We start from the raw sequence: 22,568 nt of genomic DNA, 5'->3' as shown, positions 1-22,568 counted from the left end.
GTCTCTCTGCCTCTCTCTCTCGGTCTGTGTGCGTGCGTGTCTCTCTGCCTCTCTCTCTCGGTCTGTGTGCGTGCGTGTCTCTCTGCCTCTCTCTCTCTCTCGGTCTCTGTGCGTGCGTGTCTCTCTGTCTCTCTCTCTGTCTCTCGGTCTCTTGTGCGTGTGTCTCTCTGTCTCTCTCTCTCTCTCGGTCTCTCTGTGCGTGCGTGTCTCTGTCTCTCTCTCTGTCTCTCGGTCTCTCTGTGCGTGCGTGTCTCTCTGTCTCTCTCTCTGTCTCGGTCTCTCTACGTGCGTGTCTCTCTGTCTCTCTCTCTCTCTGTCTCTGGTCTCTCTGTGCGTCGTGTCTCTCTGTCTCTCTCTCTGTCTCTCGGTCTCTCTGTGCGTGCGTGTCTCTCTGTCTCTCTCTCTGTCTCTCGGTCTCTCTGTGGGTGCGTGTCTCTCTGTGTCTCTCTCTCTCTCTCTCTGTCGTGTGTCTCTCTGCTGTCTCTCTCTGTCTCTCGGTCTCTGTGCGTGCGTGTCTCTCTGTCTCTCTCTCTGTCTCTCGGTCTCTCTGTGCGTGCGTGTCTCTCTGTCTCTCTCTCTGTCTCTCGGCCTCTCTGTGCGTGCGTGTCTCTCTGTCTCTCTCTCTGTCTCTCGGTCTCTCTGTGCGTGCGTGTCTCTCTCTCTCTCTCTGTCTCTCGGTCTCTCTGTGCGTGCGTGTCTCTCTGTCTCTCTCTCTGTCTCTCGGTCTCTCTCGTGGGTGTGTCTCTCTCTGTCTCTCTCTGTCTCTGGGTCTCTCTGTGCGTGCGTGTCTCTCTGTCTCTCTCTCTGTCTCTCGGTCTCTCTGTGCGTGCGTGTCTCTCTGTCTCTCTCTCTGTCTCTGGTCTCTCTGTGTGCGTGTCTCTCTGTCTCTCTCTCTGTCTCTCGGTCTCTCTGTGCGTGCGTGTCTCTCTGTCTCTCTCTCTGTCTCTCGGTCTCTCTGTGCGTGGTTCTCTCTGTCTCTCTCTCTGTCTCTCTTCTCTCTTTGCGTGTGTCTCTCTGTCTCTCTCTCTGTCTCTCGGTCTCTCTGTGCGTGCGTGTCTCTCTGTCTCTCTCTCTGTCTCTCGGTCTCTCTGTGCGTGGTTCTCTCTGTCTCTCTCTCTCTCTCTGGTCTCTCTGTGCGTGGTGTCTCTCTGTCTCTCTCTCTGTCTCTGGTCTCTCTGTGCGTGCGTGTCTCTCTGTCTCTCTCTCTGTCTCTCGGTCTCTCTGTGCGTGCGTGTCTCTCTGTCTCTCTCTGTCTCTCGGTCTCTCTGTGCGTGCGTGTCTCTCTCTCTCTCTCTCTGTCTCTCGGTCTCTGTGCGTGTCTCTCTGTCTCTCGGTCTCTGTGCGGGTGTCTCTGTCTCTCTCTCTCGTCTCTGTGCGTGCGTGTCTCTGTCTCTCTCTCGGTCTCTGTGCGTGCGTGTATCTGTCTATCTCGTTCTGGGTGCGGTTCTGTCTGTCTCTCGGCTGTGCTGCGTGTCCCTCTCTCGCTGTGCGTGCGTGCGTGCCTCTCTCGCTGTGCGTGCGTGCGTGCCTCTCTCTGTGGTGCGTGCGTGTCTCTCTCTCGCTGTGCGTTCGTGTCCGTCTCTCTCGCTGTGCGTGCGTGTTTGTCTCTCCCTCGCTGTGCGTGCGTGTCCGTCTCTCTCTCGCTGTGCGTGCGTGTCCGTCTCTCTCTCGCTGTGCGTGCGTGTCCGTCTCTCTCCGCTTGTTGCGTGTGTCCGTCTCTCCTCGCTGTGCGTGCGTGTCCGTCTCTCCCTCGCTGTGCGTGCGTGTCCGCCTCTCCCTCTCCCTGTCTCTCCCTCTCCCTGTCTCTCCCTCTCCCTGTCTCTCCCTCTCCCTGTCTCTCCCTCTCCCTGTCTCTCCCTCTCCCTGTCTCTCCCTCTCCCTGTCTCTCCCTCTCCCTGTCTCTCCCTCTCCCTGTCTCTCCGTCTGTCTCTCATGAATAAAAATCTTTAAAATTATCAAAATGTAAGAAACTAAAAATGAGCAAATGCTGTTGGAAAAATGGCACCAATAGACTTGCTCAATGCAGGGTTGCCACAAACTGAACCCTCTCCCCAAATACACACAAAAACTCTCTCCAAAATGTAGTATCTGCAAAATACGAAGACAAGGTAGGCCTATAGTAGATACCGAAACAGCTCATCTCTAGGTGACTGGAGAAATTAATCTCCCTAATCCGGAGTGAAGTAAATATAAGAATTCAAGGAAGAGAGGGCTTAAAGAAAAAGGCTTCGAAATCCATTTTGGATAGGGTGTCTACTTTTCCAGGAAAGTTATACCATGAGACAAGGCAGGCTCCTGGAAGGATGTCCTCCCAATCCGAGGCAGCAGCATCTTTGTGGGGTAATCCCTTCCTCTGCACTTACCAAGGCTTCTAGACACAGTGTGATCCAAACGGAACAAATGGCACCCAGGAGGCCGGGCTCTCTAGTGACAGGGGCATTAATAGCAAAGTGCCCAGGCACACCTCTTCCCACAGCTATCTAGTCAATCTGTTTCTCCTGTGAGGCATGCAGTTCCTCCCCCCTGACCCATAACTTTCTCCCAGATTCTGTTTTAGGGAGGATATTTGGGCAGTGAGAGTCTTAAGCCAGAAGAAAGAAAGAAGTTCTTCATATTATATAGGGAGCCCAGGTGAGATTACCTCACAGACGCCACACCGCCGCCGTTTGAAGGCATTTTCCTTGTCTTCTTTGTCATCCTTTTCAATTTGCTCTGCGAAGAAAGTGTCAAAGATCTGGTACACCAGCTTGGTAGTGGTGGCTTTAGTGGGGCCTTTGTCCTTCTCTTTGGCAGAATGCCCGATGGTCTGACGTCTTTCAGCTCGCCTGGGACAGAGGTTTCCATCATGTTAGCAGGCTGGGAAAGAGTGGCCAGGACACTCTACCTTCTCTGGTCTCATGTCTTCAGTTTTATTCCTGCTGCATCCTTACCTTTTTCCTAGGGTGACCCCAGCCAACTTGATCAGGTCTCTCATGCAGGGTGTCAGAAAAATGGGCTGCTCATCACTGTCCCCAGCCTCATCATAACTCTCTACTTGTTCTACCACAAACTGGGCATGTCGAAGGAGAGAATCCTCTGTAAATCGATTCAGGTTGAGCACAGAAGGAGGAACGGTGGTCTTTAAGAAAAACATCAGAAGTTTCTCTTAGGCTTCAGTAAAACTGTTCTAATCAAACTGAGAAATGGTTTCTCATTTTACATGTGAATTTTCTAACAATATCTACAGTGCATTTAAATAGACATGGATGCTAGTTTACAGAGACACTGAACCTCTCACCTCAATTTTATTGATCAAGTCTTCATAGGTTGAGTCTGGGTTGCTCTGCAGGAACTCAACCACAATCTTACTTATGTAGATCTTCTCCTGCATCACACTAAACAGCGGTGCATACTCTGGGTTGGGATCCATCAGAATGTATTCGGCAAAAGCTGAAGTAAACAGATATTTCAAAATAAAATAAGTGGTTTGAATCCAATGGCAGCTGAGAATGGCCAAAAGGCAGGGAGGAGTCTATGAAGACAATAGTCTAAACAACCGTCTAAGTCATTCCATATGCAAAAGTCAACAAAATGCAAAGTACATTCAGAGTTAACTCATCAGAAGTGGCCTAAGACAGCTAGAGAAGACAACAGGGGTGCTGGCTGGCTCACTCATTGGAGCATACATCTCAATCTCAGGGTTAGGAGTTCAAACCCCATGCTGGGTATAGAGGTAAGTTTTTTAAAATCTTTGAGATTTTTTAAAGTAATTTACTCATGAGAGACACCTAGAGAGAGGGGCAGAGACATAGGTAGAGGGAAAAGCAGGCTCCATGCAAGGAACCCGATACGGGACTCAATCCCAGGACTCCAGGATCATGACCTGAGCCAAAGGCAGATGCTCAACCACTGAGCTACCCAGGCCCCCATAAATAAAATCTTAAAAAGAAAGGATGGCTAGAGAATAGGACACTGGCCAAGTGATCTTATTTTGGCTCATCTTTTATTTTTGGAATTTAGTCTCGGTTTGAACTATAAGAATAGGACCTGCTCTTCTAATTGGAAAGTCAGGTCCAAAGCCAGTTATAACTCTAGAAAAGACATCCTAATGGAACATGACATAGTTCCTGACACAGTCACAAGTTAGCCAAATCTGTTCATGGGAGCCTGAGGCATCCCACCAGAGCCCAACCAAGCTCCATGGAAGACAGGAATGAAGGCCCCCTTCAGATTCTAGTACAGTCCACAACTGGCCACATACTTACAAGTGCTGAAGCCAATGAGCGCCTTTTCACCTCCATCAAAGCCAGTGATCCACCATTCATTTATGGGGCCAAGATTTTTGCCATTAACACCACCTAAGATAAGAAAAAAAAGTTTCCTGAAAAGACATGAACAAGAGCTAGGTCTCACATTTCAAACCCCAGAAGGGCCACTGTCACTGAGTGCCCCCTAGCTGACATCTCCTGTCAGCCAAAGGGGGCATTCCTCAGAGCCACCTGAACAAAAGTATGAAAATAGCTGCCCACAGCCGTCTAAAGTCCTAACTTTTAAGAGGCAGTAGTTCCAGCTAGGTACTGCTTTGTAGGTAAGCTTTAAGATCTCTGTCCCAAACATAACCTGGAACGTTCTACTTACCTTCAAGAGATGGGTCATCATCATATATTGGTTTTGCATAACCGGAAAAGAAGAGTTCAACATTCTTCTCAATGAGGCCAGTGTCGATTGGGCACAGGTGACCACGCTTACAGTACACACTAGGCAGGCAATAGAGAGTGGTTACCAGCCAGCCAGTGAAGGAAAGTAGAAGAAATATAAAGTTCAGACTTAAGGAGATGGGACCAGGTGCAAGTCCTAGACACTTACCTTTTCAGTTGCTGATCTAGAACACCAGAACAGCAGTGTCCTCACCCAAAGAGTTCCACCCGATTCTCCCACCCATGCATCAAGAGGACCTGGATGTCTGCAGACCTAGGTGTCTACAAGGGTGACACCAGGAGATCAGCAAGTCTTATCAGCAAGAGGACACGGAACCTCATAAGGGAACAACTCACTACATCTTCCCTCGGCACACTGCTAACAGAAACACTGGTTTCTCAGACATATTCCACTTAGAGTTGTCCAACCATCACCTCCATCTAGCTCCCGAACGTTTTCATTGCCCCAGAGAAAACCACCTCTCCAGTAAACAGATACTACTTCCTTTTTAAAATTTAAGATTTTATTTATTTGGGCAGCCCGGGTGGCTCAGCGGTTTAGCGTCTGCCGTCAGCCTGGGGCGTGATCTTGGACACCCGGGATAGAGTCCCGCATTGGGCTCCCTGCATGGAGCCTGCTTCTCCTTCTGCCTGCGTCTCTGCCTCTCAATCTCTCTCTCTATCTCTCTCTCTCTCTCTCACGAGAGACAGAGAGAGAGAGAGAGAGAGAGAGAGAGAGAGGCAGAGACACAGGCAGAGGGAGAAGCAGGCTCCATGCAGGGAGCCTGACATGGGACTCGATCCCGGATCTCCAGGATCATGCCCTGAGCTGCCCAAGATTTTATTTATTTATTCATGAGAGAGACAGACACAGGCAGAGGGAGAAGCAGGCTCCATGCAGGGAGCCTGATGTGGGACTACTACTTCCTGTTCTATCCCTGCCCCTGGGAATCCCCACTCTGTTTCTCTGCATTTATCCATTCATGATATTTCAAACACAGTTAACATTACAGAGTTTCACCTCAATAAAAAAAAAAAAAACTCAATAGAGCGTATTACATAATAGCATGAAAGAAATACAAAGATATGGGAAGGACAGGCTTCTGCATCATGTGGGAGGGCTAAATCTTGAGTTTAAGGGTACCTGCGGTCCTACCACCCAAATGTCAAACTTAAGAACATGAAATCAGGCTGCAGGGGGAGGGGAGGGTTCTTTCTGTTCACACCGGCCTCAAAGACTACCTTCTGCACCAGAGGTACCATCCCATCCCTCAGAGGCCCAGGTAGGCCACACTGAATCTTTTTTTTTTTTTTTTTAAGTCTTTATTTATTCATGAGAGAGAGAGAGAGAGAGAGAGAGAGAGGCAGAGACAGGCAGAGGGAGAAACAGGATCCACGCAGGGAACCCAATGCGGGACTCGATCCCAGGACTCCAGGATCTTGCCCTAGGCCAAAGGCAGGTGCCAAACTGCTGAGCCACCCAGGGATCCCCATGAATCCTCAACTTATTTTTTTCCCCTTTTTAAAAGACTTCATTTATTCATGAGAGACATATAGAGAGAGGCAGAGACACAGGCAGAGGGAGAAGCAGGCTCCATACAGGGAGCCCGATGCTTCTCCCTCTGCCTGTGTCTCTGCCCCCAGCCCCGTCTCTCTCATGAATAAATAAAATCTTTAAAAAAGAAAATGCAAACATGAATACCTTGAGTTGAATTTCCCTACTACGTGCCAGGCATGACAGACAGACTTGGGTCATAGCTCTGGACTTAAAGTCCACTGGGATACTTGGACATATATCAAGGAGAACAGGATATTGCAGACCTACAGAAGAGGAGGCTATAGTGCCCAGCCTGATAAGGTATCTATGGGCCATGTTGGTAGAGGTGGTATCAGGGAGAAATTCTAAGCCTCAGGCAGGGACAGGACACTAGTTCATATGGACCCTGCTCTTGACTTGTTTCCATTTGCCACTTTCAGCCTCAGTACCAGAGGTTAGCAGAGTCCCTAAATAACTCGGAGTCTGGCTCAAGTGGCCTGATGTGAGAAAGAACATTAGCCCTGCAAAGGGTGTCTTTAGTGCCACCTCCTTACCCTACAGGAAGGAGTCCACAGCAGACCCTCTCTCAAGGAGGAAGCCAAGAGATCCCAAGCTCTGACATTCCTGACTACAGCAGCCCTGGCTCCTGGGTCCTTTCCCAAGCCTCTCTGCTGAGAAACTCAATAGGGAGGCATGAGGGCATGAACATCAGCTATGTCAATATAGCATATTTCCCTGGCAGAGGTTTGGGCCACGCCCTGAGGATCACTGGCAGATGGACAGCATCCTGATACAGATCAGGATCCTGATCATGTCAGAGAGGGAGATACAGCCAACCACCAGCCACAGAAAGCATGAAATGTGCTGCAGAAGAAATGGACTGGGGATCTTGTCTGAGGGCAAGAGAACCTCTAACCTGCTGTAAGGCAGGGCTGTTACGGAAAGGATGCCCACCTGAGGACCACAATAGTTATGGCAAAGGCACTCCACTCCCACCATTCTCCACAGGAAGGGGTAAAGCACCTGCCAAAGCCTAAAAGAAACCATGGGCTAGTCCTGGAGTCAAGCTATTTCCCACAAAGAAAGCCTCAGAATAACTGCAGCCCCAGTGAGAAGTTGCTGAACTGGAGGGTGCTGAAGAACACGGAGACTCTGTGTACTCAAAGGCTTGTTTGAGCCTTGCCAAAGGCACAGTCCAGATGCCAGGACCTTCACTAGAAAACTCAGGGGTCACTACCACAGCCTGAAAGGCCCTGCAGGATCTAACCCCCTCCCTGGCTCCATCAACTCCTGCTCCATCAACTCCAACCACACCAGCCTCATCACTGAGTCTTTCATGCTAATAGGAGTCCACTCCACCTCAGAGCCTTTATACCTGCTATTCCCTACCCCCTCCAGGGTCCGGGTGTGTGTGTGGGGGTGGGGGTGGGGGCGGGGAGTCCTCCTTCCCCAGCTATCCCCTCGGCTTATTCTCTATGCCAGGAAGGGCTCTGCTCAAGTCCCTTGCCCTCCATTCTAAACACATTCTTTCTCTCACCCCCACTCTGCTCACCTACCACGCTTGTCACATCTGTCGTAGCTATTACTACCTGACAGGCATAACTTTGTTTCTGCCTGCATGAAAGCAGGGACCTACAATGCTCTAACAACTAGATCAGCACCTGGCAGGTGGCTAGCCCTCATTTGAATGAACAAACCTCAGGGTGTATGCAGACTGAAGATTAAACACGTATAGTTTTAACAAACTACACAGCAAAGCTATACTACACTCCCTACCATCTTTGTGGTTATCTATGAAGGGTCAACAACTTAAGAAATGCTATAGGTTAGGAGCTAGAACTTCACTAGGATAGAGGGAAGGGGAAAAACCAAAAAGAAAACAAACAACTTCACTAGAACTTCAGCATCGTCAGGGAAGTGCTCTATTACAAAGAGCAGGAATGTATCTATTACCTGAAGCAGGTCAGTTTGTGTTGGGGAAGAGCCTCATAACTCTCAAAGCCAGACTCATTAGCATCGAAGATGGAGAGCTTCTCATTTGTCAACAACTGTGGCTCATCCACCTGAGAGACATTGGAGCATTAGGCAGAGGAAGAGGCAGGGAATAAAGGGCTGCGAGTAGAGTCGGGACTTACTGCGTCAGGAGGATGCTGTTCATACTTTAGTTCGGCATCATCCAGGTACTGTCCACACTGCACACACCGTAGAGGATGGGTCTGGGGGCATGGACACAGACAGTACTCAGAGGACCAGCTCTAGGCAACCCCACCAGCGCTGGAGCCCCGCTTTACTTCCCACTGTAGCTTTACCTTGGAGGACACTACTGTTTTGGTTCGAGCCATTTTTTTCTCATTTCTGAGAATAAAGAACAAGATTGTTTGGGTTTTTAAATCAATCAGAATGTGTAAGAATCTACCAAAGCTACACCTAATCTACCAACACAGATGAGCATCAGCTGCTGCCTCCAGAACAAGCTGGTTCCTCAGTGTCCCTTTACCACGTGGAGGGGACCTGCCTCACATAGAATTGGAGGGTTTTGGTCCTGAGCTCACAGATCCAATCAGATACAAAGATAAGCTAAGGCTGCTCCAGTAATTCACTAAAAACCCCTTTACTTTTCTTTCTAGAACCAGAATTTTAATAGGACCTGCTTTATACCAAGACAAAAATAAGTTCTTACGGTTCTTTGGATGTAGTTTTGCGCCTCTTCTCTTCCTAAACAGAGAACAAAAGAGGGTACGAAAGTGATTTACATCTGAATAAGGCTTCAGAATTTAATATACATGGTTATCACAAAACTTAGTCAGAGGCAAGGAGGAAGGCAGTCAAAAGGACCAGTGAGACCTGAGCCATCTGCAGTATATAAAGTCTTATATTCAAAATTCTTCTAACAAAAGCCTTCCTTAAAAGACTCCTAACAGAGCATTGAAAAAAGATATTTAGGGGCACCCGGGTGGCTCAGTCAGTTAGGCATCTGCCTTTGGCTCAGGTCATGATCCCAGGCTCCTGGGATTGAGGCCTACATCAGGCTCCCTGCTCAGCGGGGAGCCTGCTTCTCCCTCTGCCTCTGCTCCTCCCCCTTCTCCACATGTGCATGCAACTCACTCTCTCAAAAGCTTTTTAAAAAATTAAATGAAAAAGATAAAAGTAAATGTTTAGCTTTCTTGCACAAGCAGTACCTCACAAGTCAACAGCTGATGAAGGGTGCTATGGAATGAATTCAGTCCCTCTGAATTTCACACTGAAGCCCTAACCCAGAATGTAACTATATTTGGAGAAGAGGCTTTTAATGAGGTGACCAAGGTTGTAAGGGTAGTCCTAAGGGTAGGCCCTAGTCCAATAGGACTGGCGTCCTTCTAAGGAGAGATATCAGGCTCACAACTCTCCTCCACTCACACAGAGAAGAGCTTGTGAGGACATGGTGAGAAGGTTGTGGTCAGCAACGGGGAAGAAAGGCCTCATCACAAACTAACCCTGCCGGCACTTTTATTTTAAACTTCGATCTCTAAAACCATAAAAAAGTACACATCTCTCGTTTAAACCACCCAGATTATGGTATTATATTAGTCTGCTCAGGCCACCATAAAGAAAAGGGACACTTATTTCTAGAATTCTTTTGGGTAAATGAAGGAATGAGAGAACTGGACTATCACCCCTTTGCAACTCCCAGTGACATAGATTTAGGCAATGACTGTTAGAAACAGCAAGTGAAAAGCCAAGAGGGACTTTATAAAGGATGTATCAAGCGGCAGCACTTCGGCCCAGTGATCAGTCTTAAAACCATAAATAGATATCTGTGCCTTCTGGTATGACACAACAGGAAGCACCTGGCATCACCTCAGAAGTCCATTGGGAAACAAAGGGCCTGCTTCTGGTTAAGCCCCCAGACCTAACCATCAGTCTATAGGAGATAGGGCTGGAGAGACATTTAACACAAGAGGGGTGCAAACAACAAAAAAACAAAATCCAGAAATTCTACAGGTAAGCCAGTTCCTGCTATGAACTGCAAGGAAGAGGAGGGAGCAAAACTCTGGATGAGACAGGGCAAATACCAACCAAATTCACTGTACAGACCTCGTTTGGATCCTGATTCAGTCTCCACTATTTTTCTCATAGGCAGGGAAATTTGAACAGACTAGACCTGGGCATTGTGTTAACGGTGATCTTGTGATATTTAAAGAGTCATTTTCTCTTACAGGTAGTTCTTCTATAAGGATTTCAGTAATACACCTGGGATTTGTTCAGCATCATCCAGAGGTGAGCGAGGCTGGGAGAATGGGGAGGGACTGATCCAAACTCTGGACCATGAGCTGAGAGCTGCTATAGGTGGATGAAAATCCGAGGGGTTGCTACCTTATTCTGCCTACTTTGGGGTATGCATGAAAATGCTTCCATAATAAAAAGTTACCTTCCAAAAAAAAAAAAAAAAAAAAAAAAAAATCACTTTGAAATGTAGAAAACAGTAGGATTAAAAAACAAGAGCTTACCTTTTCATCCTCATCTTTTTCCTCAGAAACTTGTGGTTTTACTCTTTCAGGTTCTTTCTCTTCAGGTCTCCGCTTGGCAGCTCTGTTAAGTTAACCAATACATGCCAAATATTTGCTCAGAATAACCATATTGCCAACTCACGTCAAAAATAACAAATTACTGCCCCCTTTTGAAAAGCAAAATACTCAGGATATACCTGGGCAACAGATTCTTCCTATACAATAAAGAAAGTCCCTTGTCATGGCAGTTCTAAAAGCAACATTGATAAGTTGTGGTAACCCTAAAAAGGCAGCCCTGCGCAGAAGCGCCCCATGACCCTTCCGATACGAGCCAAATGAGAAGTGCTGGGAGCTAAGAGATACACGAGACTATGCAGGATGGGACGGCTACCCAAGTGGCAGAGGCTAAGGGGTAAGGATGAAGCCCAGTTTAATTTCTCATCCAACCCTGCCCAAACAGATCCAATCTTCCAAGAGTAGCAGCATCTCCCAGTAAATCTCTACATCATCACAGATCTCTAGAACAATAACGAAAATTACTCAAAGGACAGCACAGAGGCACAAGCATTTCAACCACTTACAGATCTTTGGGTTGACTTCTGGGTCTCTTTTCATCCTAAGAGGGTAAAGCAGAGGAGGAGAGAGAGGGGGGGGGAAAATTAGTTTCTGAGAAAAGAACAAGACCAAACTGCAAGTATCTGTTAATGACTGCAGCACTCTGGAACTGGAAAACAAGACAGGAAAATCTAGGCGGGTCTACAGGGTAGAGACGAGACTTCCAGTTTTTTTTTGTTTTGTTTTGTTTTTTAAGATTTTATTTATTTATTCATGAGACACACAGAGAGAGAAAGGCAGAGACAGAAGCAGGCTCCACGTAGGGAGCCCCACGTGGGACTCGATCCCAGGTCTCCAGGATCACGCCCCAGGCTGAAGGCGGTACCAAACCACTGCGCCACCCAGGCTGCCCGATACTTCCAGTTTTTAACTCCATTCCCTACCTCCTACAAAACAGAATTGACTAGGAGTTGGCAAACGGTTTCTATAGAGAGCCAGAAAACAAACCTTTTCAGATTTTGTAAGCCCCATGCTACGGTGCAAGTACCAACCCCGTCATTATAGCATAAAAGCAGCCAGAGACAATACGTAAGTGAAAAAGCACAGCAGTGTTCCAACGGAATTTATAAAAATGAGCAGAGGGCCAAATTTGGGCCATCATTTGCCAACCCAGCCCCAGGAAAGCTCATTGTAAAAGGGAGTATTACAGTCATTTAGCTTATGTTCGCCAAAATGCCTGTCATTCCACCTATCAATCTGGTCAGAAATGAAGAGGTCACACTGGCATTAGACAGCAGGAAAAAAAACAAAACAAAACAAAACACACACACACACACAAAACTTAGCCATCTAGCATGGAAATTTTTTTTCTTTTTAAAGATTTATTTATTTATTCATTCATGATAGACCTAGAGAGAGAGAGAGAGAGAGAGAGGCAGAGACACAGGAGGAGGGAGAAGCAGGCTCCATGCCTGGAGCCCGATGCAGGACTCGATCTGGGACTCCAGGATCATGCCTTGGGCCAAAGGCAGGGGCTCAACCACTGAGCCACCCAGGAATCCCTAGCATGGAAAATTAAGAAATAAAAGAATTCCCAACACCATCACTAACTCCTTGTTATACACAGATAATCTAGCATCTTCTGAGCTTACATTCTAATTTATTGAGCTCATTTTCATAGAATAACAAGTCTATTAGTGGAGTTATTAAAAAAGAGAAGCTAACAATATTAGGGAAGGTCAAATGTGTGATCCTTCCATTCCTTTCTACCATGAGGCATGAGCTCCTGCCATTTCCGTCTGCAGAGAAGGGTGGTCTGACACCACCACTAAGATCTCTTTAGCGGGCCTAGAAAGGGATTCCAGCCAAGCACTGACAGTAGATAACCAGTATCTGGACAGAAAAGGTGAGACAAGATGGTAGAGCAAGCTTAGAGGCAACACTAAATGGGTCAAATGCCACAGAACAAGAAGGGATGTTGATTGCCAACCAGGTCTGAAGTAAGGAAGTTCAAGACCTAGCAAGTCTGTGACCACGATCTCTACTGTCTAGATCTCAACAGACAAAAACCCCAGAGAGATAATCCTGGGATTATTCCAATTCAGCTTCTCTTAGACAGGGACTATCCCCCTTAAAGAGCTGGAGATTCCTGTGCTGTAGCCCCTATGCATGAATCCCCCTCCCCTGAAGTTCAGGTGGCAGGGCTGCCCTGCAGGTGACCTTGCCACCCTGTATTTTTATGAAAGCCCAGCCCTACTCCATGTATAAGGTCTTTGAGTTTGAATATGTCCACTTAGCTGAAATGGGGAGGCTGGGGAGACATAGACTCAGTATTTAGGCGGCCAGTAAAGTAGTACAGGTGTGCCTGATGTGGCTGAGGGGACACAGGTCAAGCCTTCTCATGGAGGAGATGGAGAAGCTGGATGCACACATACCTTTATCAAGGCACACACACAGGCCCTTACCCACTGGGATGGATAAATAGACAACTGAACGCTAACAGACATGCAGAGACAGCCACCAACTCCCACGAGGGGGATCACATAACTTTCTTAGAGTCACCCCATGGATAGGCAGGACAGGATTGAACCCAGAGCCCTGCCCCACACCATGCATTCCAACCAAGTGGGAACAGAAGCAAAGTGAAATTTAAGAAACCAAGATTCAGTCTTTACCTTCTCGTCTCCATCCATTTCACCCTGCAGTCCAGTTCTTCCTTCTCTGTCTGGCTCCTCCTTAGACTTCGGTTTAGGCGTTCTGTCGCACAAGACAAAACGCACACACCCTGATCAGCTCGGGGAGCCTGACGCCATCGCAAGCAGCCCCAGTGAGGACTATACATAGTCTCCTCCCAGGACTTAGAACATGGATCGCCTTTCCCAGCTGAAGGGCAAATCTTCCCTGCAGGAAACCTGAAGGGCATTTATTACTTCAGAACCTAGGATGTTCAGAGATGCCATCAACATTTCATGTAAATGTTGCTGACACACCAGTAGCTTAAAACAAAACAAAAACCAGTAACTCCTCACCACACACACTCCACTGATGTCTTGTAACCTGATGGGAATTCTGATTGCAGTGGAAGAAGGCAAATGTCTGGCCCTGAGGTGGACCCTGCAGAGGTTCACAAAAGCTGGTCTGATGTGCAATCTGCATCAACAGCCATGGAAAGCCAACCTCACATAGTATCTCCCCTTCACGGCCCTGCCAGTCCATTTCGGTGTTCGGCCCACCCAAGACAGAGGCCTAGTCTCAACATTAACTTTAGCCAACTGGATGTCAACAGAAGCTTGAAGTACTTTTCACCTCTGCCCTCATGCTTTGCCACTGCCGCAAAAGCACACCCAGGCAGGCTTCATCACCCCCACTAAGCCTGGCCAAGATCAGCAGACAGTCACCAAGATGTAGACTTGTAAGCTAAATAAATGCTGTCTTAAGCCACTGAGCTTTAGTGGCAGTTTGTTATACCGTGTCCTCACAGCTATGAGTGAAGAATGTAGCTGCTCATTCAATGCCCTTTAATGCCACCTGACAAACTGCTTCCTGTATGAATACCACTGAGGAAGGGCCTGGGATCAAGATCAGCTGAGATCAACTGAGCTCAGCTTTCACTGTGGTGGTCTGACCTCCCATACACGTATAACTTACACACCTAATGCCCTGTCAAATCCACTATTTTTTTTTTTTTTCACCAGAACACTTATTTTAGCAATTAAGTTTCACAGTAGGAATTACAAAGGCATGTTAACGATACTTACGGTTCTTTGGTTTGACTCCTGAGCCTCTTTTCTTCCTAAGGGGGGAGGGGGAAAGAAAAGCTAGTTAATTTTCCTTCATTTAGCCCTGATTTTTTTTTTTTTAATTTATTTTAGAGAGAGAGGGAGAAAGAGCATGTGAAGGAAAACAGGGGAGAACAGAAGGAGAGGGAGATAAGCTCCAGCAGACTCCATGCCGAGTGCGGAGCTCAACACAGGGGCTCTATCCCAGGACCCTGAGATCATGACCTGAAACCAAGAGTCAGACACTTAATTGACTGAGCCACCCAGATAACATCACCAACCCTTGTGGGACAAGAGAAGAAACACATCACAGATCATTCTACTAGAAGAGATACTGGGAGTCTGACCACAGACAAGGAATTTCAATCTAGCGCAAAGCTCCTTTGGTCTTCAAGTCCACTAGAACTGTCTGTTCTCAAATGAGCTTGAAGTGTTCTAACTATAATTGCTGTCTAATATTAACTAGTATCAGCATAGGAAAGGTGACCAATTGAAGGCTAGCTTTAAGGACCAAATGGTTCAAAAATTATCATATATCGGGACACCGGGTGGCTCAGCTGTTTAGCGCCTGCCTTTGGCCCATGATCCTGGAGTCCCAGGATCCAGGATAGAGTCCCACATCGGGCTCCCTGCATGGAGCCTGCTTCTCCCTCTGCCTGTGTCTCTGCCTCTCTTTCTGTCTCTAATGAATAAATAAAATCTTAAAAAAAAAAAAAATCATCATATATCTTAGCTACTTCCCTAGTCCCAATAACTGCACTAACCCTCCATTCAAGTTTGTAGGAAACTGCTAATCAATGTCTTAACAGGACACAAAACAGGACCTGATATTGCCCGCCAAAGGTTAGCCCTTTGTCATACAGGTCAGTACTGTCTAATGGTAAGGCTTCAGGTATCAAACCCCCATTCTCTCTCTGATCCCCTCCCTGGGGGTGGTGTCAAGTGGCACATCCATATTTCACAGAACTTTAAACTCTGGTTTTACAAAGAAACTGGAGGTCTGGGGAAGACCTAGGGGGATCTGGTCTGATCTTAGTTAAGAATGCAACTCAAAGGGGTACCTGGGTGGCTCAGTCAGTTGAGCATCCATCTCAGTTTTGGCTCAGGTCATGATCTCCGGTTGTGAGATCAAGCCCCAGGTCAGGCTCCACACTCAGCATGGAGTTGGCTTGAAAGATTCTCTCTGCCCCCGCCCCCTGCCCCCCACCCCTCTGCCATGGTCTCTAAAGTAAAATCCTTAAAGAAGAAAAAGAACAAGACTTTATATCTGCTATGTTGTTGCTATAGAATTTTAGCACCACATGGAAAATTAGATTTCCACAAAGACTTGGTGAGGGAAGGAGGCAGATGGGCAAGGACATGGACCCAAGTTCTGTGACTGATAGAAGAACACAAAGTCCAGCAGACCCTAAGCCTAATGATGGTGTGCTTATCGCTACAGCTGCATAACCACCCCCCACCCTCGTCCAGGTAGAGAACCACAAAGAAAGTTTGAAAAGCATTTTGGCTAAGGTCAAGTCCATTTTGATAAGAGAAAGTCATTTTGTTCCTACACACTCCCCACTCCTGTGACCACCCCCTTCTCTTCCTAAAACCAAATGGGGACTCAAAGATTAAAAAGCACAGTTGAGGGCAGCCCAGGTGGCTCAGTGGTTTAGTGCCGCCTTCAGCTCAGGATGTGATCCTGGAGACCCGGGATCGAGTCCCAAGTCGGGCTCCCTGAATGGAGCCTGCTTCTCCCTCTGCCTGTGTCTCAGCCTCTGTGTCTCTCGTGAATGAATAAATAAAATCTTTAAAAAAAATAAAAAATAAAAAGCACAGTTGACAAACTTGGATGTGATCAGGCTTTACTTTTTCCTCTCTTTCTTCCTCTTCATCCATGTGTGTTCCAGGTTGTACTCTCTCCAGTTCTTCTGCAGGGAGTGCTCTGGCACCTCTGTCAAGCAAAGTAGCACACAGCCCAAGGGTGACTCCCCCAAACTCCTCCCCTGCAACCGCTTTTCATAAGGTCCTCTCTTCCTACCCAAGAAAGCAATCTTCATCTCAGAAGCCTTGAAAGGCACATATTACTTTAATATTTAATAGGACCTTTAAATGGGGATCCCTGGGTGGCTCAGCAGTTTAGCATCTGCCTTTGGCCAGGGGCGCAATCCTGGAGTCCCGGGATCGAGTCCCACATCGGGCTCCCGGCATGGAGCCTGCTTCTCCCTCTGCTTGTGTCTCTGCCTCTCTCTCTCTCTGTCTATCATAAATAAATAAATCTTTAAAAAATAATAATAATAATAGGACCTTTAAATCTGGTTCTGACAACTGCCAGTTGCCCTCAATTCATTCTTTAAGAATTCTACATGAATTGAAGGTTAGTAGTCTGACCTCAAATTCAGCATTCTTAAGCCATCTATGGTCACCATGGTAACTCACAAGAAAGCTCTTTAAAACTCTTCAGAAAAGTCATTCCAGTAATGAAGATTGCATATTGTACAGAAAAGATATATTAATTATTCTTACTGTTCTCTGGATGTAACTCTCCGTCTCTTTTCCTCCTGTGTGGAGAGAAGGGAAGACAAGAATCAAAGAAGATCAAAATGAAAAGCATGAATGAGAAAGTATTCACTACATTTGGTACAGTTGAACATGGCAGAGGGTCTGGCTTTGGGGAAAAAGATCTGGGAAGCCACCAGTCTGGTAGTGATGTCCCATCTCCCTCAAAATAAAGGGGAGGCCCAGAAGTTGGCCCCGTACACATCCGTGTGCCAGAGCTTGTCTAGTGAGGCTATGTAGAAGAATCCAAAGATCCTTCACCTTCCATCAGTAATTCTTTAGCATTAGGAAGAAAAAAAAAGTAATTTGAGATTCACATTAGCAAGGAAGAGTAACAACCTCAACTGGACATCAGCTCCTTTCAGATGAGTACTCTAGTGTACCATTTCTCTAAATTCACACTATTTGCCATCTCCAGGATATCTAGGTATGTTAAAAAGGGATAAAAATATTTGGATGATGAAATAGATCTGTACCTTGTTTGAGGTGGAGGTTACAATAATCCATACATGTGAGAACATACGTGTGAAAACCAGTAAAGTCTAGATTGTACCAATGGCAGTTCCTGGTTTTGCTACTGTATTACAGTTATAGGAGAGGTTAATCATTGGAGAAACTTGGGTAAGCCACACAGAACCTCATTGTATTCTATTATTTGAAACACATGAAAAAAATCTGTCTATGTATATACCGAAAATTCTGCCTTCAGACCTGAGCTATATCAGCTCTTCCCGGAGTCTTCAGCTTGTTGGGCGGTCTGCATGTTTTACGCTTGCCAGCCTTAAATGCATGAGCCAATTACTTAAAATTAATCTTATAGTCTATTGGTTGTTTCTTTAGAGAACCCTAGTATAGTTGTTTTTTTTTTTTTTTTTTTTTTTTAAGATTTTATTTATTCAGAGAGAGAGAGGCACAGAGACACAGGCAGAGGGAGAAGCAGGTTCCATGCAGGGAGCCCGACATGGGACTCAATCCCGGGTCTCCAGGATCACACCCTGGGCTGAAGGTGGCGCTAAACCACTGAGCCACCGGGGCTGCCCCCTAATATAGCTTTATACTAACTAGTATACTAATATATTCTCTCTCTCAAACAATATAGAAGAAACTGATAAATCCTTTCTCCTCTTTGGAAGTTCAGGGAGAAGGGAGAGCTATGCACTAAACATTCTTTTGTACTAAGAAATTTTACTAAATGCATAGAATACCCATTTTTAAAACAGTAAATTTTCAAAGATTTTTTTTTTTTTAAGATTTTATTTATTTATTTGTTCCTATGAGACAGAGAGAGAGAGGCAGAGACACAGGCAGAGGGAGAAGCAGGCTTCTCTGCTGATGTGGACTTGATCCTAGGACCCCAGGATCAGGACCTGAGCCAAAGGCAGATGCTCAACCACTCAGCCACCCAGGTGCCCCTTTTCAAAGCTTTAAACGGACTAAAGAAAGATTATTTCTGAATGGTGACTTATGTGACCAATACCATCTGATACCATTGGTTTGGTACACTAAGTCTTACTCTAGCATATTAGAACAGACAGTGTTTTTACAAGTCTTCATCCACAAAGCCCCCAGGCCTTGTACACACTGCCAGTGAAATGGTATGTTTGAGGAGTCAGGTAAAAAGGCTATGTAAGCCTTCCAAAAGGTTAGGGTGCAAGAAACCACCCTTAAAACAGGTGCATGTGGGCAGGAGCTATGATATTACAAGAGCCAGCCTGCTTCTGCCTATAATGCTTTTTCCTAGGAGACAAGAGACTTGGCCACTGATCTGAACAAGTGGTTCCCTCTGTGCCTCCGTTTCCCCACTTGAGAGTAGGTAACCCAACTAAACTACAAATATCTGAATAAAGGTTATAAAGAGTAACATCAAGTTTCTAAAAATAGAATCAGTGCCTTACAACAGGATGGCAAGCCTACCTCAACAATAAGGGTAGCCCAGTGACACCTGATTGCGCCCTCAATCCGGTGCTTCTTACCCAGAGCAATTTTACCCCTCACCCCAATCTGGCAGTATCTGATGATGATTTTGGTGGTCACAAGGTGAGAGGGGAGAGGGATTACAACTGGCATCTAGTACGTAGAGGTCAGTATGTTCTACATAGGGATATACCTCCCCCCAAGCAAAGGATTATCTGGCCCCAAAAGGCAATAACCACATGGTTGAGAAACCCAGTCATAAAGAGGAAGATCTGTAGTTTGCTCTGTCAGTAGCATTAAGGTATTTACTACCTACACATAAACCTAGAGACTTCCCCTCAACTTACCTACATAGCTAATTTTCATTTTGATTCCGCTGTGGGATTAATGTGTAACCATCTGGTATTATCTAGGTTTAGCCCTCAAGTCACAAGGGAAAGTACCAGAGATTAACATTTTCTGTATTAAAGACCCTCAGTAAGCCACTGATTTTTCTAACCTAAGAGATCTAAGCAGCATATTATACTACATATAGCAACTGCCTAATGCTCTGCTGTTAGACAAGTTAAATGTGGAAGAGGAGCTTAGGATAACAGAAGCAAATGCTTTAAACATGTCACATTTGATTGCCAATCTTGTCAGCTAGAGAAGTAGGAAGGTAGAGAGAGAAGGTAACACTCTGAAGTTACGGAGCTGCCTCATGAGTAGCAGGGGCCTGTGGAGCCCTCAGGTCTAACAGTGATATACTTCATACTGCCTGGGACAGGTCCTAACACCTCCTCAGGTCACTTCAAGTCCATTTATAGATAGTCCCAACTTTCCAATTGGCCTATCAGCAAACATACCAGAAGGCAGCAGAGTGAAGGACTTAAAAAGGCCAGCCTTGGGCAGCCCTGGTGGTTCAGCGGTTTAGCACCACCTTCAGCCCAGGATGTGATCCTGGAGACCTGGGATCGAGTCCCACGTCGGGCTCCCTGCATGGAGCCTGCTTCTCCCTCTGCCTGTGTCTCTGCCTGCTTCTCCCTCTGCCTGTGTCTCTGCCTCTCTGTCTCTCTCATGAATAAATAAAATCTTAAAAAAAAAAAAAAAAAAAAAGGCCAGCCTTACCTGGTCATTTTCTTCTTCAAGAGAGTCATCCGATTTTGCTTTGTCAGGCTCTTCCTCAGGCTTCCGTTTGGCAGGGCTATCAGAAACAGGAAAGCCAACCGTTAGCTCAGCCAGACGCTAGACCTCCAACAGGCACGAGAGGACTTGTATTCCTCCCTACCAAAGGCAGCCTGTTTAGGACAGATTTGGGTCATGGATGCCTTCTTCCTTCCAAGGAAATGCCTTCACTGCCAGGATACTGAACAAGGCTTCAAGCTTAATGTTTGAGTGACAAGTTAAAATATCACCATTTTGCAAACCCAAGAAATTATGGACCTAGATGGTAATCAACAGCTGCTGGCATCACAGAAGAGATATCATATGCCTCTGATGGAAAGACATGGCACCATCTATGAAAAAAATTTCATAAAATAATAAAGCTGGAATCTCAGCAAGCTTCTAGACCTAACTACCAGTTTACAAGAAACATAAGACAAGGAAGAAATTAACCACCACAAGGGTGCAGTCAGCTAGACCTAGAAAAACTATTGGAGAACTGAACTAATTTCTTCAAATAAATGGCAAGAAAAGAGAAAAGGAATCTATAATTTGAAAGGGTGAAAACAAATCAAGTAAACACAATCTGCCAAAATATGAGGAAACACAAACACTGGCTATAGATTTCATAGTAAGGAATTATTATGCTTTATAAAGTACAAAAATATTAGAGTTATGTTTTTTTTTAAAGAGACTGATAAATTTTATTCATATTTTGCCAAAATTGCTAAACAAAACAAAACAAAACAAAAAACAAACCACAACAACAACAACAAAAAAGCCACCACCACCACAGATTTTATCATCTAGAAATATACTGAAATGACATGTCTGGGAAAGGCTTCAAAGTAATCTAGTTGGAAAGAGTTTATGGGGGTATGGGGGTATAGATGAAAAGATGGCTAGCTGATAACTATTGAAACTGGGTGACAAGTACTTGTGTGGGGATGAGGTTCCTTTTACTATCATCGCTAGTTCAATATATGTTTGAACATTCCCAGAAGAGTAAGAATATGTGTTGAAAAATGCTCTTCATGAGTGTTTAATGAAGAAAACCACAGGATGAAAACCTACGGCAGCTTGGGTGGCTCAGCGGTTTAGTGCTGCCTTCAGCCCAGGGTGTGATCCTAGAGACCCGGGATTGAGTCCCATGTCAGGTTCCCTGCATGGAGCCTGCCTCTCCCTCTGCCTGTGTCTCTGGCCTTTTTCTCTGTCTCTCTCTGTCTCTCATGAATAAATAAATAAAATCTTAAAAAAAAAAAAAAAAAAAAGATGAAAACCTATGCAATGTGGAAGTCAGAATTGCTAAATTATACCCTATTAATTCCATTCCTGTTTACCAAAAACAGTTTGCCCCAAGAAAAGATGGCTGTCAATTCATTATATACTGACCCCCTTGCGAAATGAGATAGGATGGTGGTCTGCCTGGTAGTTTGCCTTGTAATCCTGGGGCTAGATGAAGAAGCTTCAGCTGTTTAGAGGGGGGGAAAAAAAGCCACTATGAATAAAAAAGTTCACAAAGTGCAATTCTTTAGCATTACCAAGCTAGTGCAGAGAATCAGGTTCTGAAGATGAAGTACCCTCCTCTTGTTCTACCCAACAACAGTAGTGATAAACGTAGCAATTAGCACCTGCCAGTTTGCTGAACCATGCTATTGGAGCTCTTATTTGAGGGGCCAAACCCTGAATCAGAGAAGGAAACAACCTGCTCTTGTATTGTCAAAAGATAAAGTAGCCAAGAACCTGACTTGCCCTCAAGTCCCACGCTCTTAAGGGTTTTTCAAAGTTTCCCAAGAATTACTTTGACTACAAAAGTCTACACATTTAGCTCAAGTAGGCATATAACCTAGAAATAGTATTAATACCTGTTACCTTATATATCATCAATTTAAATTATGTTTTGGGATCTAATGCTCTATACTTAGTCAAAGAACGAATCTGAAGAAGTCTATACATCTACACTGGTTATGAAATATACACAAGGAACAAACCAGGGGGTTCTGCCTCAGGGGACCTATGGCTCCAAGTATGGTACCACGTAAGGGGACGTCTAGTCTCCGCCAAGATTAATAAATGAGTCAAGTGGTCTTACACTTTGTCTCTCCATCAGACTTGCTTCTTCTGGGCGTGCAAAGTTTGGAAACGGGTTTAGGGGATTTGTTTTCCTCTGCCATTCCCACTCTGCGGTCCTCACCACTTGTCTGGCTCCCGTTTTCTAGACATCCATTCATTTCCCGACTGAAAGCATGAGCTCCATTCTCCAAGGATAAATCTTTATTTAAAAGGGATTTGACTTTAGCCAGGTAGCCCTCCTATAGCAGGAAAGGATAATTTAAGTAGCAGTGAATGTAAACAAGTGGCAATAAGAGAATAAGGAAACACACATTTCCTTTATAACTATTGGGGAACAAGGAGAGCCGGGGATTATTCTGCCTCC

At 45.7% G+C, this 22,568-nt stretch overlaps 1 protein-coding gene across 4 annotated transcripts in view; it reads right to left on the bottom strand.

Moving 5' to 3' along the window:
- DNMT1 (DNA methyltransferase 1) overlaps window positions 1-22,568 on the bottom strand; it is a 52,044-nt gene that overhangs the window by 19,626 nt on the left and 9,850 nt on the right. For 2 of the 4 annotated variants that reach the window (XM_049097572.1, XM_049097573.1), the window contains exons 4-21: window positions 22,224-22,443; window positions 21,524-21,602; window positions 20,096-20,171; window positions 17,042-17,076; window positions 16,364-16,469; window positions 14,513-14,547; window positions 13,430-13,511; window positions 11,282-11,316; window positions 10,701-10,782; window positions 8,894-8,928; window positions 8,523-8,568; window positions 8,349-8,429; window positions 8,167-8,276; window positions 4,618-4,736; window positions 4,245-4,337; window positions 3,278-3,429; window positions 2,931-3,118; window positions 2,642-2,825 (exon numbers count right to left, since the gene is read on the bottom strand). In XM_049097572.1, coding sequence (XP_048953529.1) covers window positions 2,642-2,825; window positions 2,931-3,118; window positions 3,278-3,429; window positions 4,245-4,337; window positions 4,618-4,736; window positions 8,167-8,276; window positions 8,349-8,429; window positions 8,523-8,568; window positions 8,894-8,928; window positions 10,701-10,782; window positions 11,282-11,316; window positions 13,430-13,511; window positions 14,513-14,547; window positions 16,364-16,469; window positions 17,042-17,076; window positions 20,096-20,171; window positions 21,524-21,602; window positions 22,224-22,443 — 1,758 coding nt within the window. The remainder of the gene's footprint in view (window positions 1-2,641; window positions 2,826-2,930; window positions 3,119-3,277; window positions 3,430-4,244; window positions 4,338-4,617; window positions 4,737-8,166; window positions 8,277-8,348; window positions 8,430-8,522; window positions 8,569-8,893; window positions 8,929-10,700; window positions 10,783-11,281; window positions 11,317-13,429; window positions 13,512-14,512; window positions 14,548-16,363; window positions 16,470-17,041; window positions 17,077-20,095; window positions 20,172-21,523; window positions 21,603-22,223; window positions 22,444-22,568) is intronic. The other 2 variants (XM_035702761.2, XM_049097574.1) reach the window with 1 other exon arrangement.

Source organism: Canis lupus, chromosome 20 (assembly GCF_003254725.2).
Source record: "Canis lupus dingo isolate Sandy chromosome 20, ASM325472v2, whole genome shotgun sequence".
Classification (NCBI taxonomy): Eukaryota; Metazoa; Chordata; class Mammalia; order Carnivora; family Canidae; genus Canis; species Canis lupus.
This window is presented reverse-complemented; position numbering and strand designations above follow the sequence as displayed.